The sequence below is a fragment of the Syngnathus typhle genome, linkage group LG7, assembly GCF_033458585.1.
Source record: "Syngnathus typhle isolate RoL2023-S1 ecotype Sweden linkage group LG7, RoL_Styp_1.0, whole genome shotgun sequence".
Taxonomy (NCBI): Eukaryota; Metazoa; Chordata; class Actinopteri; order Syngnathiformes; family Syngnathidae; genus Syngnathus; species Syngnathus typhle.
Window position 1 is genome coordinate 9586461 of NC_083744.1, and position 17569 is coordinate 9604029.

The 17569-nt window shown below is 41.0% G+C and overlaps 2 protein-coding genes across 2 annotated transcripts; one reads left to right on the top strand and one right to left on the bottom strand.

Moving 5' to 3' along the window:
• Positions 1 to 6665: 6665 nt before the first annotated feature.
• Positions 6666 to 8623, top strand: etfbkmt (electron transfer flavoprotein subunit beta lysine methyltransferase). Its single transcript, XM_061283398.1, has 3 exons — positions 6666 to 7107; positions 7195 to 7325; positions 7786 to 8623. Exons 1-3 carry the CDS (start codon positions 6830 to 6832, stop codon positions 8121 to 8123), a joined length of 747 nt encoding a protein of 248 aa, XP_061139382.1. The 5' UTR covers positions 6666 to 6829; the 3' UTR covers positions 8124 to 8623.
• Positions 8624 to 8666: 43 nt separating this feature from the next.
• On the bottom strand, positions 8667 to 16640 carry si:ch211-106e7.2 (uncharacterized). Its single transcript, XM_061283396.1, has 4 exons — positions 16464 to 16640; positions 9803 to 13139; positions 9367 to 9417; positions 8667 to 9291 (listed from the first exon to the last, which is right to left on the bottom strand). The coding sequence occupies exons 2-4, from the start codon at positions 13122 to 13124 to the stop codon at positions 9176 to 9178; spliced, it is 3489 nt and encodes a 1162-aa protein (XP_061139380.1). The 5' UTR covers positions 13125 to 13139; positions 16464 to 16640; the 3' UTR covers positions 8667 to 9175.
• Between the last annotated feature and the right edge of the window lie 929 nt (positions 16641 to 17569).

Consider the following 17569-nt stretch of genomic DNA (forward strand, 5'->3'; position numbering starts at 1 on the left):
GTACTGTTGACGACTGGAGAAAACTTACTGAGAGATGACCACTCCGGCTTGAATCAGCACCTTAAGAAAGCTCACAATGTTTATGCAGCTGTATAATGGCACCTTGAAGCGAGTGTGTATACTGTAGCATATGGTATCAAAATGTTTTAAACATGATACTACAGATGGTGAGAAAATACTTTCAGCTCATCAGACTCTGAAGCAACACAGCCGTTTCCTTAGTCACACAAGCACCACAATCCCACAGGCACTGGCTCAGACATATTGCATTTTTCACACTTCTCACTGGAAAGCAAAGATGTCATTTATGGCGAGATTAAGGAGCATTTAGAAAACACTTTGAGCCGCTGGGGCCTCGAGCAGACATCAGCCGCAATCCCAGCCTCACTCACGTCTTGCTATTTTCCCTCATGTGCGAAGTTCAGACGTACACAGACAACACTCTGCATGCAACCCTGCGTTTTATTTGATGTCGACGCTTCTCTGCGTTTACTTTTCAGCATTTGGCGTCATTATCTGTAGTTCACTTAACGTCATAAATGCCTGCTGTCTCAATTTTTCCTGTGCGGCAACAACAATTTCGTGATTTTACTGATGATCCTAGGGTGGTTGTCAACATCTCATTGGTAATGTAAAAAGTGCAGAGATAGAAAAGTAGAATAGAGTGTTTTAGGGTCTCATGCTTCATCACCTGACCAGGTGAGAGAATTCAGAGCTTCAAGAAGTTTTACAGTTTCAAAAAAAAAAAAAAAATCAATCCTAAGGAACATTCAGATTTCAATTTTGAGTATTAAGCAGGGTTTAAGACCTGTGGTTCTCAAACAGAGTTATGCGTATCCCTGAGGGTACATAAAGGTACTTCAAGGGACATGTGATATTTCAATTTATATTTAAAAAATAGCATTCACACAAAAAAAGAGCTTGATATTTATTTATATATTATATGTATATATCATCAGCTCGCACAACCCACTTTATTGTATTTCATTCCCAGCTCCAGTTTCAAAAGGACGTGGGCATGAAAATATGTGTGGGATTTGGTTCTTCCATCCTCCCCGATATCAGTCTTGTACACCAGGAGGCAGAATAAAGTGCTGCATGAAGCCTAGGCTGCAACAGTCTGGGAGGGGTGTGAGATCCTGCGGGCTTAGATCAGAAGTTATCTTTTACAGAAGTCTGTGAGTTTGGCTCCTGCAGTGATTTTTATTCTCTTTACCTAAATTACATTGCCTGAGGTGCCTGTCCCTTGCAACAATCCCATAAGCTTTTTTGTGTCCAAAATAAACCAACATTTGATTGAATTTATTTTCTCACATGGCCCCAAAACAGTGGAAGACCTGCCTGCTGAAAATTACAAAACAACACATTACCATAAACATGACAAGGTGCACCCTTACTATAAATCCATCCATCATGAACATTGCGTTACCAACACAAGTAGACTTTAGCATATATAGTATGATTTATTTGCAGCATTTCCCTCACAGTACCTGAGATTGTGCATTCAACTCTCGTCTGGAGATAGCATATTGTCTCCATGCTTGCGTGAGGGTTGATCAATCCCCTATGCCAGCAGATCTAACCGTTTACCCATCCATCCATCCATCCATCCATCCATCCATCCATCCATCCATCCATCCATCCATCCATCCATCCATCCATCCATCCATCCATCCATCCATTCCCTCCATCCATCCATCCATCCATTCATTCTTCCAAAGACCATTTTTCTTTTTAACACAGGTGCAGGGTTGTTTTACCTCCAGCACAATTCTTTTTAGCAGATCATGACTCCATTCTTTTTTTTACCTAGCATGCTTTAATTAGTATCTAAGTGTTAGGTTTTTACAGACAGAGTGAATAAATGTTAAGAGAAACGCACCAACGGACAGACCACAAGTGAGGCAGAATATTGAGTCGTAGCTTGCGCAAGGAGTGCAGTACAGACAGCTTACAATGCCCAACCTACACTAAAGTCTGTCTGCATCCTTGCTCTCTTTATTTGGGGAATTTTCCTCATCACATGTGTAGCAGAAACCAAATAAGGGTAGGGGGAAGCGCAAACGGTTTCTGCTTTTGGTAAGCGCAGGAAACTTCTGGTGTGTGTAGATTACTGCAAACGTTATGCTAATGTGGCGACATAGGAAAGAGCAAACAGAGTTCATCAAGTTCAATGGGTTCAAGCAGTCTTATCAGCAAGGACCAGGGGCGCTCCCAGCGCTCCATTTCTTGAGGGTGTGAGGTGCCGAGTCAGCCACTTGAGGAAGGCTGACACAATGTCGTTGCTGCTGTCTCTCGCTGACCGAGACAAGACCTCACACCTTGGCTGATGTGGTATTCTGTGGTGGACATAAGAACAGCAAAGCAGAACAACGAACGCACGTACGCAGATCTAATCTAACGGTAGATCTAACGAGACATCATTTACTGTAATATAGTAATATAGAAACTAAAAGAGAACGCATGATAACATATATATACAATTTTCCAACACTAAGTAAGCTTAGCTAATGAGTGGTGTCAAGGAGAACCAGCTTAGGAGACGCCAGATTTAAAGACAAGCTAAGAGTTTCAGGGTGGATTTTTTGAATGAATCTCCTGCACCCCAAGGCAGGAGTTAGTCTCCCGAGACCGACTTGCTTCAGCAAACTCAATTTACTCAGCTTTTCAGTGTAATAGCTATCTCAGAACGTTGAATCAACAACAGAGGAACATAAGGATATGAAATCATCAGTTATAAGCGGGAAGTCAAGATCAGCTGTGCCTTTGTGTACCAAAGGTATTGAAAGCACAGTGGATTGAAGAAAAAAAAAGTCACAAAAACACTGCAGATTGATTTACTATGAATCCACATATGTATATGAAGAGAGAAAAATTCATCAACATCAATAGTATAATTGTAAGGAAGTCGAACAACCACGTTTGTGATGTTTATTTACGGTAAGCCGATCTGCTATGCTGATCTGCCATAAGCTACACTCATGCTGCTAGCTTGCTACTGAAATGCGGCCACGTCAACTGCACAATAAGGCTTGGTGGAAACTGCGGCAATCGCTATTTACGACTACCCAGTGGCATCACCTGCTATTTTCCCCTAAGGAAAAATGGAGGAATTATCCATCTTCTCTCCAACATTGCTCTATGCCAGCCGACTCTTAAGATCCAATCACTGTGCGGTCTTCTACTCTTTTCCATTTGTCCCTTTCTCTCCATTAGTTCTGATATTTCAAACCACACATCAGTGCCTTGGGGCTGGCATGGACACTGATGCTAACAAATGACGACTGTCCCCAATGACAGCAGGTCCATCTATCTGTGTCACCATAATTGAATTTCATAAATACAATCATTGGGATCTGTTATGTGGGGGCTTTGGTCTGGTGTCATCTGCATTGTGATTGTGTATTACCAACACACGAATGAAAAGTGAGATTATCACATCAGAGAGGTACTTGGCCAACGAGGAATTTGCCAAGTCAAAACGGATTCTCTTTTTAGGCCATATAGCAAGAAGAGGTTGCCAGAGATAGTTTAGAATTGTGTGATATGATAAAGTGCCTGTTTCAAAATTAGGTTAAAATGTTTCCAAATGTGACTTTGCTAGCAATCTAGTAACGTTTAACGAAACAAATGAAGAAAACTCCTATTGGTTATTTGCAAAGCAGGGCTGCCTCAGTATGTACACACTCAGCAGAAAGCATATATTAAGCTGGAACAGATGCTGTACAAGAACTATATGCTCAACAGAAAGTAACTAATTAGCTGTTAAATGAGCCAGGCACTGACATGAAAAGCTCCCTTAGAAATTGAGTGAATCCCTGTTCATGCACTCTGAGGAAGTATTGATCAGATGACACATCAAGCTTCGCTCCGAGGATGCGATCAACCAACTCACCCAGAGAGTCTTTACACTCTCCAAACTCGCTTCAGAGATTTATTTATTTATTTATTTTGCTAACAGAAGCAACCGACAAGGCTTTTTGAAAGGCGCATCTGACTTGTGATAATAAATACCTTGAGAACTCTTTTGACAAGGCAGTCTCAAAGGAGATTATCCCTTTGGTGATGAAGCTGAACAAAAAGTGATCACAACTTCACTGTAGCAAACCTCCTCACAGGCAAGACAAAAATCTATTCTATATAATCTATAATGCTATAATGAGCATGCACACGCAAACAAAGTTATGTCCAGTAACTGCAAGAGTTTCAATTGTAATGAACTACAATAATGAAGTGTAAACAGCACATCATAATAATCCAGATATGACAAAAGTGTACCCAATCGGAGCACAAACAAGCCTGAAAGCTGCAGTATGTGTTTATGCTCGATTGGCTTTTGTGAAAGCAACAATTGAAGCACCACACCAGCCCTGAGCCTGTCAATGCTGTCAAAGCATGTTGAACCTGAAAATTCAGGGTCAAGCTTCTAATTGAGCGGACGAATTTTGAAGTGGCATTGTATTTGTTGAGTCAGGTGCAATGCATGAAATGTTTCAAACGTAGCTTGGATAAGGACAAAAAACGTAACAATCTGATGGTGAAGCGATGAGCGATTTCATGTCCAGACAGTGGGATAGTTTGTCACATCTGTTGTGCTGCAGGATGTGCTGTTGGGATGTGAAGAGCTTGCTACCATATGGTAGATTTAATGAATGTCAATTACTTCATCTGCTTCAGCCCAGGCACTTTAGGCCCTTAGCTGTTGCAGACTGTTGTTTTTCTGTGCTTTCTTTCATGCCAATTCAAAACCCTTATTAGTGAGGGGGTTATGTTTGGGTGAAAGAAGTCATTGGAGAGATGGCTACTCACAAGTCACATAGGCATTGAGCTGGCACGTGTGCTACATTGTGTCCATGTAGATTTTTTTTGTCCATCATCCCATTATTAGACAAGACCTTCTCCATAGTATATACATGATACAGTTACATTTCTGAAATCACATGGAAATATTTAACAAAACGATACCAAACTGATTTGAACAAGAGAAGGCAAAATGTAAAATCCGCCAAGTATCGACTTGCATTGCTTCCTATTACAGCACCTTTTGGCTGGCTGTGGTTTCACGCAAGCAACCAATAGATATTAGTAATGAAAATATAAATGATTACGATATCCTGAACCTTTCAAGCAGCAACTTTGAATTTGATTAGTCCTTTTAACATTCAGCCAATGTCGTTTGGTGCAGGAGCTCATTTCTCACATCCCTGGGATAAATGAGCGTCTTTCCAGGCTCTGTTTGCACTTTGTCATTTTCACTCTCCTCTTGAGGAGAGTGCGACGCAAATGGATTTGAACACTAAACTGATGAAGGAACATTTATTGGCTTATCAAGACAAATCAGATTTTTTAGCAGCTTTCTATCAGTACTCATCTCAGGAACTCTGTAATGGGATAAACAAGGAGCCTTTGTGTGAGTGAGTGAGTGAGTGAGTGAGTGAGTGAGTGAGTGAGTGAGTGAGTGAGTGAGTGAGTGAGTGAGTGAGTGAGTGAGTGAGTGAGTGAGTGAGTGAGTGAGTGAGTGAGTGAGTGAGTGAGTGAGTGAGTGAGTGAGTGAGTGAATCTATCATTGTCGATACAAAATCAAGAATTGTCTGAATACTTTTTTTGAAAGCTGAATCACCAAGATTTACCTCATTGCTGGCAAAGTAGGTACTCTGCTGGATTATTAATATTTCACCATACCACGTTAAGCATCAAATTGCAAAAAAAGAATTTAATTTTGTCTCTTATATTACAAACCAAAGCAGTGGAACATTTCTATAGAAATTCTTTGGTCATCATCACATCAGCATCACCATCATCATTGTGTCATCCACCCATCCATATATAGACAAACAACCATTCAATCCATTCTGGTTGTCGTTTCTCTTGCCTGGAGGGTCTAGAAAACATTGTGTAATTCCCGCAAATAATAAATCCAAAGAATAACCTTTTTTATCATCAGAAGTGGGTGGATGTCATTAATGTCTTCACAATATATCTATACCTCTACATATCTCAGTTAAATACTATATATATATTCAATACACTACTCTTCATCAACAAAAGCTGTAATGAACAAGAGTAACAAATTAAATTCATAAGTAGAGGTTTCAATGTACAATAGCATACTGATTGCGTCCTATTATTTAGTGTGACATTCATCTTCAGTCATGCATAATACAGGAGCATTTGTCCATTTTCATCACAGCATAATGAAATACTGCAGAACCTTTTTCAAAAGATCAATTGAATCACAACAAAATAAAAGTGGATTGACTGAAGTGTGAATGCCGAAATGCCTGTCATGGAAACCATGAAAGATTCTTTTCATTTGGATATTTGGATAAACTGCTAATAACTCACCACAGTGTGCCTGCGTGCACAGTGTGCCTGCGTGCGTGAGTTTGAATGACAACTTTAAAGTATACAAAAGTCTACCAGGCCCCGAATGCGTTTATAATAACTGGTGATGAAGTTGACCTATACTGCCCTCTGCTGGTATTTAGAGGAACCATTATCATTTGTGCATATGACGTATGATCAGGGATTATATTTTACCGGACAATAATTTTGAATATATTCAAAGAGTGTCAAAGAGTCACTTTCACTAAGTAATCGTACAGACTACTAGTTTAATTCGACACTTTGTAGTCTACTAACAGTAAAAACGGAACTTAAGTTTCCCCCCCCCGTTTCCACACGACGCCAGAACACACATTGTCAAGTACTGTTTACTAGCAGTGGTGTCTCAAGAGGTTCAAATGTCACATTTTAATCTGTGTAATTTAGTCGTCGCCTTTTAAACGACCTGGAGCAGTTATGATTAGCCTTGAGATAGTGAGGCGTAATGTCAAAAGTTTTACGCGTGCTCAGGTTGTCTTATTTAAAATCGATCAAATTTACAGTGAGACCCAGGTATTTCTCCACCAAATGTATGGGTGATGCATCTATTAAGAGGTTCATTTCAGAGAACACGGAAATTGTTGAAGATCAAAACCTGACACCCGAGATCAAACTCAGACTTTTCACCCCAAACTGTAGGTTTTGGTTTGAAAGACCAGAACTTTGGCCTTTTGATGACCCGTACTGGGCCATATACTGGCCAGGAGGTCAAGCGCTTGCAAGGCAAGTATTTTAATTAATACGCTTTGTATGTTTGTTTTTCCCAAATACTATTGCTGTACACACATATCCGAAACTTCCTAACTGCAGATACCTCCTGGATAATCCTGGAGTATGTTTGGGAAAATCAGTCTTGGATCTAGGAAGTGGTTGTGGTGCTTCAATCATCGCTGCAAAACTGTGTGGTGCCAATCGAGTGGTTGCTAATGACATTGACTCGGGTGAGCGCTGTCAGTAACATTGCTTTTCAGTCACAATTATTCTGTGTATACAGTAAGTCAAGTAAATGTGGAATGATGCATTGATTGACTACCAAATGAATCAATTATTTTTTCATAATCAAATTGTTTAGATACACAGTGAGATGAATCGTATAACCATATTTTATCTAATATAAAACATCAAGGCTATTTATTTAGACAAAAGCATGTTTGATCAGGAGGAAGTCTGCATCACATATTGTGATAGCTGCTGGCATGTGTGAAGACGTGCACTGACTCCTGTATTTTCTTTCCATGGAAAAATTACATCAAGTCAACTTCTAGTGTTTTCAATTGTTCATTACTGTAATGTTAATAAAAAAAAATGCTGAAACATTGTGCATGTTCTATCAGGGTTGGCTGTAGATTTCAGATCAAATCAGCTTGTGGATATTAAAGTCATTTTGTGTTTTGATCACAGTCGCCACACTTGCAACCTGCATGAACTTTGAGCTCAACGGTCTGGAAGCCCCGGTTTGTGTGACAGATAACCTGATTGGTTCGGATCCTGGCAGCTTTGACCTGATCCTCCTTGGGGATATGTTCTATGACGAGGCCCTCTGCTGCAACCTTCACACTTGGTTGGAAAACTGTGTCAAAAGTCACAACAGCCAAGTTCTAATTGGAGATCCTGGCAGATCCCAGTTTGAGGAGCATGCCTTTCAAAAACACCTGCAGAAGTTGGCTGAGTTTGAGCTGCCCAAGACTGTTCGAGAAGAAAACTATGGTCTTACCTGCAGCAGTGTTTGGTGCTATTGATTAGGAACTGACATGAACATAAAGTTGTATTAAAAGATATGGCTTGTAAATAATTTACCTGTAAACAAGTACAAACGGAGAAATTAATTTTGTTTCGATTCAGGATGAGCAAGCAGCATAGTGTTATTTTATGGTACTCTGTGGCCCCCCCTGAACTCGACCCTCTTGATAACTGCCTATTGGAGGCAGTTCACATCCAAACAGCAGCTCTGGGAGGCTTTTCTGTTGTCATGCAAAGCAAATCCAGCCAATTTGCCTGGGAACAACCCAGCACTCCCTCATGCCATCGCTCCAACACACATGGCTAAATGGTTCGTCTCAGGTTACATCCTCAACGAAGGCATACATTCATTACAACACTTGTTAAAATGTAACCACCTATAAGGTGTTTGTTTTTTTGATTGGAATAGCTTTCATTTTGGTAAATTTGACCTGCTTATGCTTCTAATTTAATAAGAAAAGTATTTCTGTTCTTTAAGACAATAAAATGTTTTGAAACTATTGTACATAATTCTTAACAGAAGATTCAGGGGAGACAGGGGGTTCTGGAAAAACAATTGTCATTGGAAGGTTTATTCAATAACATTCAACTTGCACTGTCATTGCGGAACACTTGAAAATGATGGCTCATTTATAAGGATTTAGGGAATATAAAAAAAATATATACTGAACTTTTACATAATGTTTTGGGGGGAAAAACATTCAATGAATCAAACAAGTTAAAAAATACAGAACTAATACCTTTTGTTTCAAAAGTATCAATGCAGTGCTCATTTCCACAAACTTCAAGTAAAACAAAGCTTTGCGCTACCAACTGCATCACATTTTGAGTAAAATACTGTCAACATCAGTACACAAGTATTAACATGGCAAAATAGACATGAAAAAAATCCTGTATACACATTCACGAGTTTAAATTGGGAAGCATGCCTCAAGGTCAAGTGTGCAAAATGCTTATGACCAATCAGTCTTACACAGTGTCGTGTGGTGAATGAGACTCATGATGACACAAAACCTGAACAGAATTGTTTGAAAGGACTTCAATCTACTACTCAAGAACAGATAGAGGACTTGGTCCTCGCCAGGTATTTCTTCTGATACTCTGCAAAGACAGAGCTATTGGACTCTGCAGCATGCACCTTTACGGGAAAAGGACTCCACGCACTCACTGCATATTGAAACACACCAATTGAATAACAAATAAATAAAACACTGTAGAAAAGAATGCTTTTAATTTACTTACATCTGCTCTTTTTATGGGGGTTATCCGTTGTATATTCAGACAAAGGTTTATCTGGAAGAAATGAAAATTTGTCAGTATAGAGAGGACAATGACTCCTTCCAACCACAACGCACCCTTTTAAAGCAAATATGTCTGGGTTATTTGTGGAAATTGTGACGAGCTGAAAAATGGAATGTTTCTCCATTAGATGTTGGAAGGTATAATAAATCTTCCTATGTTCCCATTCAAAAAGAGAAGTCGAGATTTTCCACAATCAAACGGGTCGAGATTTCACACTGTGCAAGCAATTTGTGACTATAATGAGACGAGATCATTATTTCACTATTATACTTTTTTTTTTTTTTTTCTAACGTGTGGTGTGCGGTGAGATTCCTTTAGGATTAAATGGTGTGTTAGGATCACATTCAAAAGTTGAGAAACGATTACAGTGGCCTACCTGAAGAATCCTCTGTGGTCGCTTTTGTGCCTGATGATTCATCCTCAAAGCTGAAGGTAGTGGGCAAAACGTTGAACTTCAAGACATTCTCCCGGATGGTCACATCAGCCTGATGTCCGCTTTCATTCTTTCTTTTATCGTGTTTCACAGATTGACTTTGTCGGGCAGCAAGATCCTTGTCATCCGTGCATTTTGTCTTTTCTTTATTTGTACTTAGTTTCATACCGCTTCCCAGCTTGATTTGACTTTGAGATAAGGTATTTCTTGAAGCGGAACCAAATGACTTTGGGCCACCGCTATAGAGTTTTTTCTTGCAATCAACCGTTGCAAAAATAACTTTCGGTGGTTTTAGTAGTCCGCTGTCATGATTATTTGATGCACGCTTTTCTTGTTGTGCAGATCCAAAGAGCACCAGTTTGACAGTTTTCTTAATTGACACCAAAGGTTCGTCATCAGACTCATTAATGTTATTTTTTGAAACATCGACTCCATGTGATTCCTCGTTTTTGCACATCAGCTTCTTCAGGTATGGAAAAATACTGTTGGGGTTGCTAAGCCTCTTCCGTTTTCTTTCATCGGTTTCATGTGTCCCAGCTATACTGTTATCTTTCTGACTTCCAGACTTTACACAGCATTGTATCTGTTGTTCAGTTTCCAAAGGTGACTTTGTCATACGTGAAGATGCTGTTGAAGCTTGTTTAACATGCTCATTGTTGGGTGACATAGGGGCCAGAATTGGATTTTCCGTCGAGGAATCACCGTCACTGGTGTGGCTTTCCCTTGACAGGCAACTTTCTGCAGGTTTGAGCTGGGCTTTGTAAGAATCCTCTTCACTGTCCTCAATGTCACTGGTGTGGCTTTCAGTTGAAGGGCAACTTTCTGCAGGTTCGGGCTGAGTTTTGTTAAAATCCTCTTCATTCTCATCAATGCGGTTGAGTAGGTCACAATTAGAGACACATTCTTTGTGGTCACTTATGATTGTGGCCTGGCTTCCTTTTGGCGGTGGCCCGTGTTGGTCATTTGTTTCCTCGTCGTCATTTAATTCAAAGGTCTCGCTGATGTCATTGCATATTTCCAGCCAACTTATTGTCGGAAGGCTGAAGGACATTTGCTCCTGACTTTTAGATGCCATGTCTCCTTCCGGTGTCTCTTGCAGGTCGGGTTCTATTGTAAACTGTGGACAGTTAGTTGCTTTTCGTTTCTTAGTGAAATCGCACAGTTCTTCCTTACACTGGCACTTATCATTCAAAGGTGTTTTGGAACCCAAAATGATTTCCTTCCACTTTGCAACACAGCAAAAATGTTTCAAGGGATCAGCGATTTTTGATCTGCTGGTAACATGATCTTCAAGTGGCTCATCTACCACAGCAATATCATTTGCAACTACTTCTGGTTCACTCATAATTTCAGTGTTTTGTGAAATCCCAACATAGCCTTGCTCATAGATAGCTTTTGCTTTTTCGGGTGACATAACCTGGATTTCAAAGTGGAGAGGGTCATTACATTCTTTGTCTTCTATGTCACTGTCAGGTCTGGGAACGTTACTCACATTTTGTGATGAAATGCTGGCGGCTCTTTTAACTGGATCCGGCTGGTTGAAAGGTACATATCTGTAAACATTGGGGCCAAACTCTTTGTCAATATCATCCAGCTGTTCGTTTAGATTCAACCATGATGACGTGTAGGGCTGTTCTGTGTAAACCTCGCCATCTTCCATATCACAATAGTTTTTCAGTTGATCAACAGACGAGGGGGCCACCTGTCTCACCACAACAGTGTCTTCTCTTACATATTTGGCACAAAATAGAACAACAGAATGCATCAAGGAAGGGAAAGCCCTCACAGAACAAGAAAAATGGTTGATGTTTCCACCCCAAAACCGGATTAATATATCTTTTCGTAAATCATCCTTAGGTGCACATACGGTCTCAGTTCCTCCACTCATAGAAACTATTTTTTTCCAAGTCCACTTAATTGTTGGGAGAGAGGACAGTTCAACGGTACAAGGTTTCGGATCAAGTGACATCTCCTTGTTGTTTGCCCCTGAGTCTTTTTCTGGAATTTCAAGTGTTACCGGCTGTGAAACACATGCTCCAACAGAGTGGTCTTTACGTAGCATGTTATCTGCATGTTTGGTAGCTGTAGGATGCATACTCTGCCCTTTACTTAGTGTGTCATCAGTGTGCCTGGGAGCTGATGTCTGCCTCCTCTGACATTTGTTGAACTGTGGCTGAGTTTTACTTTCCGTGGGACCCCTACCATCCTCTTTAGTAGTCTTCTTCTGTGTGTCTACTGTGGGTAAATTAACATTGTGTGTTACGGAACAGTTGATTGCAGACAATGGCTGCACCACAGCGATGACTTTAGAAGGAATGGATTTGTCATACAGTCTATTAGTTGGTGGTGTCTGTGCGCTATCACTCTCTGATCCTGCGTCCTGTAGCAACTGCACTAGTAGTGGATTTTTTTTTAAACACCATGCCGGTAAGTCTTTTGTAACCTGCCCTTCGTTTTGTTGTGTTGTAGTTTGTTGACAAGTGGCTCTTTGGATAGCTGTCACAATTACACGATGCATCGTCCCTGCTGTTGGGAGGAACATTGTTTTACTACCAGCCACGACAGTGGATGAAACTTGCTCTGTCGGCTGATTCAAACCGGAAACTTGCAAACTCGGACGGGTAGGTAGGGCACTTACATTAGATTGTTTGGGACTGCTGGAAACAACATTTCTATTCTGGGCAGAAAGATATGGTGCATTCTGGGTTCTGTTGACTGAAGCAACTGGAATGTTATGTGCAGTCCTTGAAACGTTGTGTCTGACTTGAGGTGGGGTTGTCGTAAAAGTGACCAATTGAGATTGGGTGAAGACTTGGTTAAAGACTTGATTTAACCTCTCATTATTCATGGTATTTTGAAGAGCAGGTGCAATGTTGTTACTCTCCTGTCCGGTTGATTTTGGATTGTAATGCCAGAAAAGGTGTCTCGTCCCATCTTGATAATGCACTGTTGACATTTGGTTGGTCCCATACTGAACTGATGAATGAGAATGATTGACAGCAATTTGATGTCCATTTAGATGGGATGGCTGTCTTCCTTGCACATTAGTAGGTGGGTTCTGCGGATTGACAGTTGGCTTCTGGTAGGCAAAACGCGACCCACAAGCTGTTTGACGAGAGCCGTCAGTGTGCCGGTTAGATGGACCGCCGCCATCAGAAGAAAACACATTCTGTTGTGGCTTTACTGCGTGAGGGGCAAGTTGGGCTTGACATTGTGTTGATGAGAGAGGTCCTCGGTATGGTCCACTTTGCCATGTCAGATACATTTTCCTGTGATTATCCTAGGGATTGAATCCAGGAGAAAAAACAAGAATTCACAATATAAGAATTCACAATATAAAGTTGTTGAGCACGTTGAGAATATGTAAATTGTAGGGTTGATTTCAACGTCTCCTCATTGGCACAAATTTTGAATTCGGCCGATTTATGACGAAATAATCAGCCTTGCATTTCACACAAACATTAGAAGAGACAAGATCTGTCTCATCCTCACAAGCACCAGGAGTTCTTTACACCAGCAATCCCCCACATTTTTAACACCACGTACCAGATTTTTGTCAGACAATATTTTCACGGATGGGTGTTTGACGACATCACGATTTTTGCGAAGAAAACGCCTGAAAGCAATTTCAGAAAAAACAAATCTAAAATCAATGAATCAGATAATCACCGACTGCACGTTGTTTTTAGAAGTTTCTTGGCAAATATCTTTTATGTTTGAAGTACAATTCTATCGCCGCAAAATAGACCAACTACGATCTTAAACATCAGCGAGCCAATCTGAACACCGAGTGGATGTGGTGCTGACACGGTAAATACAACAAAATAGAATTAAACATAAAAACAATGATATTGCGGTGCCGAAGGAAAGGAAACACAGCTATGTCGCAAAAAACTGTACTGAACATGCTTGTATAACAAGGAAGAGAAAGAACGCACATTACAGTCCCAACACCCTTTAATATTTAGTTTCATGGTGGAATTCTGTATGCAAACACTCCAACAACATAACCTGAGTAATGTTATGTTCACGTCATGATATGTAGGCGAGAATGCGGTCACATTTTTCAAAATAAGAGCTTGTCCAGACTCAGGTAAATAAAACAGAAATAATGCAAGTTATTTATGCTTTCTTGTGCAGCCTGTAACCAAATGATCCACGAACCCGTACCTGTCCGCGGCCCGTGGGTTGGAGACCACTGCTTTATACAACTTTACACCCCACGTTGGGCGCCACATGTCAAACCGGGCTTATTGCAGGACTTGTAGGGTCAGTCCTCACCAGCTTTTAAACTTTCCTTGGTCCGTATTCACTGTAACGAGGCACTCAGGGAGAGGAAAGTTTCCTAAGATGGTCTAGACAGACTTGTCCAACTACCTCAAGTTAGAGCACCAGGCCGTCTTAAAACTGAACAAGACAGAATTCAGTTTTCATTAATAAAGGCGGCACCATCTCGACAAAAGTGGTAGTGTTTTGCATGAAGCTCTAACCGGGCGAAGGGGACAAAGCATAAAATGGCTATTGAGAGGAATAAGTCAAGTGATCAAAAGGCCTTGTTCCAAATTTCGAATTTGTTCAAAAAGACGCCGTCAAGGGAAAGCCGAACGCCATAAACTGGTGTGAAAGAAATAATGATGGCTGCATTTGCGAAAACAAATCTGCCTATACGGAAGCTAACTGCAATAGCCACGGATGGATCGCCAGCCATGATCGGATCTGTGAACAGACTTGTGGGGCTGCGCAAAGCTAACAAAACATTTCCCGAGTTTTGGGATTCTCACTTAGGGTTTACAGATTATCTTGATCCTATGATTATGTTGGAATGTAACCTGTAATGATTAACCTAGCTTGTCCTGTCTTAACAAAAGTAGTAGAACAAAGTGCTAAGATCTTTTGAACTGATTGACTAGCTGCAGAGGGAGCAATCAAAGTTGTTTTGTTTACACAACTTCGTAAAAGACCCCCTGCTATGCTTTGATCAGCAGGCCAGGGGCTTCAACCCCATCCTGCCCACCCTCACCCCCACTCTGTTTCTCTCAATAAAAATGCTCCTGCAAGAGGCCCGAGTCAGACCTCATTTGATCATCGCTTTACGCACAGCAACGAATGACTCTCCACCTGCAGGTGTTTCAAAGGGCATACTGTCTCCCGTGTTGTTCTTGCACAAATAAGTTAGAGTGAGCACCACTCTAACACTCACTGCATCGTCCACTGGGAGCAACTCGTGTCTAAATCATTTAATTTAAACAACGTCACGAAGCCTGTGATGGAAATCGTCAATTGTGTGTGTGCGTGCGTGCGTGCGCAAGAGGAAAGGATGAGGTGATGTTCATGTGCATGATGTGGCTCTTTGTAGTAACACAGTGTAAAATGTGGCTCTTAGTCTCCGACTGGTTGGCCACCCCTGATCTGTACCTTCTAGCCACCATGACCCTTAACAAGGCGCATGAGCCAACGAGGAGGGTGAGAGCTGAGACGTGACACCGCCGTGCACAAAGGAAAAATGCAGCGGCGTGCAGAAAAAGTTGTGACAACGGCAATGAGCACTGATAGCACGGGGCGTGCACTCACTGAGGCTAGCTGCCGCCCACGTAGGAAAAAAGCACTGCCATCCAGGATTTAGGACAGCGGCAATGAGGACTAGCGCAGAGCGTGCCTCTGAGAAATGTGCGGATGCCCTCACGCTGGGCTGCGGGGGCGCGCCAACAATAGCAGAGCGGAACCGTGACACGTTTACAGTTTAAAATGTTTAAAAATACAATAAAGTGTTCAAAGTGTTTAAAATACAATAAACGTATTTAAATGTACAATAGAGTGTTTAAAAATAAAATGATAAAAGTCTTGCGCGGATGACTCATGGCCCAGCGCGAGGCCGTGTCAGCCTGGCCGGGACGCAATAGCAGAGATGAGCATTTTATTGTATAATAATTGTAAAACAAATAAAGGTTACTACTTTACGGATTTGGCCTATCACGGGTTCTTTTTTTAACGTAACCCACGCGAAAAACGAGGGTTCCCTATGATTCCACGGAACTTTTTTTTAATGACGAGAGAAATGAACAAGAAAACATAAATATTAAAGAGAGATCTTAGAATATATAAGAGAAGGAAGAAAAAAGCGAGAAGAAATATAGAAGAAGAAAAAAGGAAAGAACAGCATGTTCAACTCGCGGCGAACACACGTATTAAGGGAGCTTCTGTTACGAACACACGATCGATCTCCTTTGCAGGACGAGTTGCAAAGTGCGTATGTGAAATGCACAATGCGTATTCCTTGTTCTTTGGAGCACGTTGATGCACGTTCATATTCATTCGTACAAAAGGGAGATTGCGCCGCTGTCCCTAACAACCACCATAAAAGTTCAATTGGATAAATACAGGTGGCAAATCATATGTTTCCGATTCGACACTGATTGGAAAATAAATAAATAAACGCTTGACAATCACACGTCGTCTCTCATTCTATGGCGAAAAAGGACTTTGTCTACAGGCTTCCAAAGTTGCAAGTCCTTCCATCCGCTAATTCGACCAGAATTGCCACAAACTTTTCGACCACATGTGTTTGAAAAAAAGGGTGGGGGAGAATCAAGTAACATAAGCTTACCGTTTCCACAGGTCAAACGCTTGTACAAATAACGATTGTCACTTTTGAAGCAAAAATACATCCAGGAAGCTTGAAAAAGAATTGCCATCAGCATCCACAGCTTCTTCACTGGTCGCACGCAAGATAGTTCCTCTTTCCCTTCCGCTCCTGCTGTTTATTTTCACGTTTGTATGACGAGCTGGCGGGCGGATTGATACGAATGTCGACGCAACCCCGCACAAAGGGAGTCGATACCGGAATGATACTGCAACTGTTCTCAAGATTTATATTTGATGGGATTGATTAAAACAAATATAGAGTATAATATGGATCGTTATTAGATAGATAGATAGATAGATATCACCCCCCCCTCTCTCTTATCTTGGCTCATGTTTTTGCTTTTGTTATTTTGTTTATTCCATATTTTCCATTCTCCATTCTTCAGAATAACACATTATTCACTTTATGCATACTTCTGAATACTTACCGTTTTTTCCATGTATAATGCGCCCCCATGTATAATACGCACCCTAAAAATGGCATGTTGATGCTGGAAAAAAGCCTGTACCCCTGTATAATACACACCCAAATTTCGACTCCTACTTAAGTCCGTAAACGTAAAATTATTTCAGAAAAAAGATCATCTTTGGGAACAACCGGATGTTATTTTGCCGGTCAGTATCACTGCGCATGCGCTAGCAAACTCGATAGCGAAGAAATGTTTCGGATTTGTGTAGGGTACATTGTGACAGCAAACGAGCAGGTGATCGAGCAAGCGTCTGATACGAGAGCATTGTGTTCGTAAAGTCTGCTTTATTGTCAATCTCTTCACATGCCAAGACACACAAAGAAACCGAAATTACGTGTTGGAAAAATGTATATATATGTTATCATGCGTTCTCTTTTTGTTTTTTTATTACCATATTACGATAAATGTTTTACCGCTATATTAGTACGAATATATGCTTGTTGTTCTGCTTTGCTGTTCTTATGTTCACCACAGAAAACCACAGAAAAGGTGTGAGGTTATATCTTGGTCGGCGGGATGCAGCTGCAGAGAACACAATGCCCTGCAACAGCATTGTGTCTATCAATCATCTTTCTTGGTCGAGTGGCTGTCACCGCAC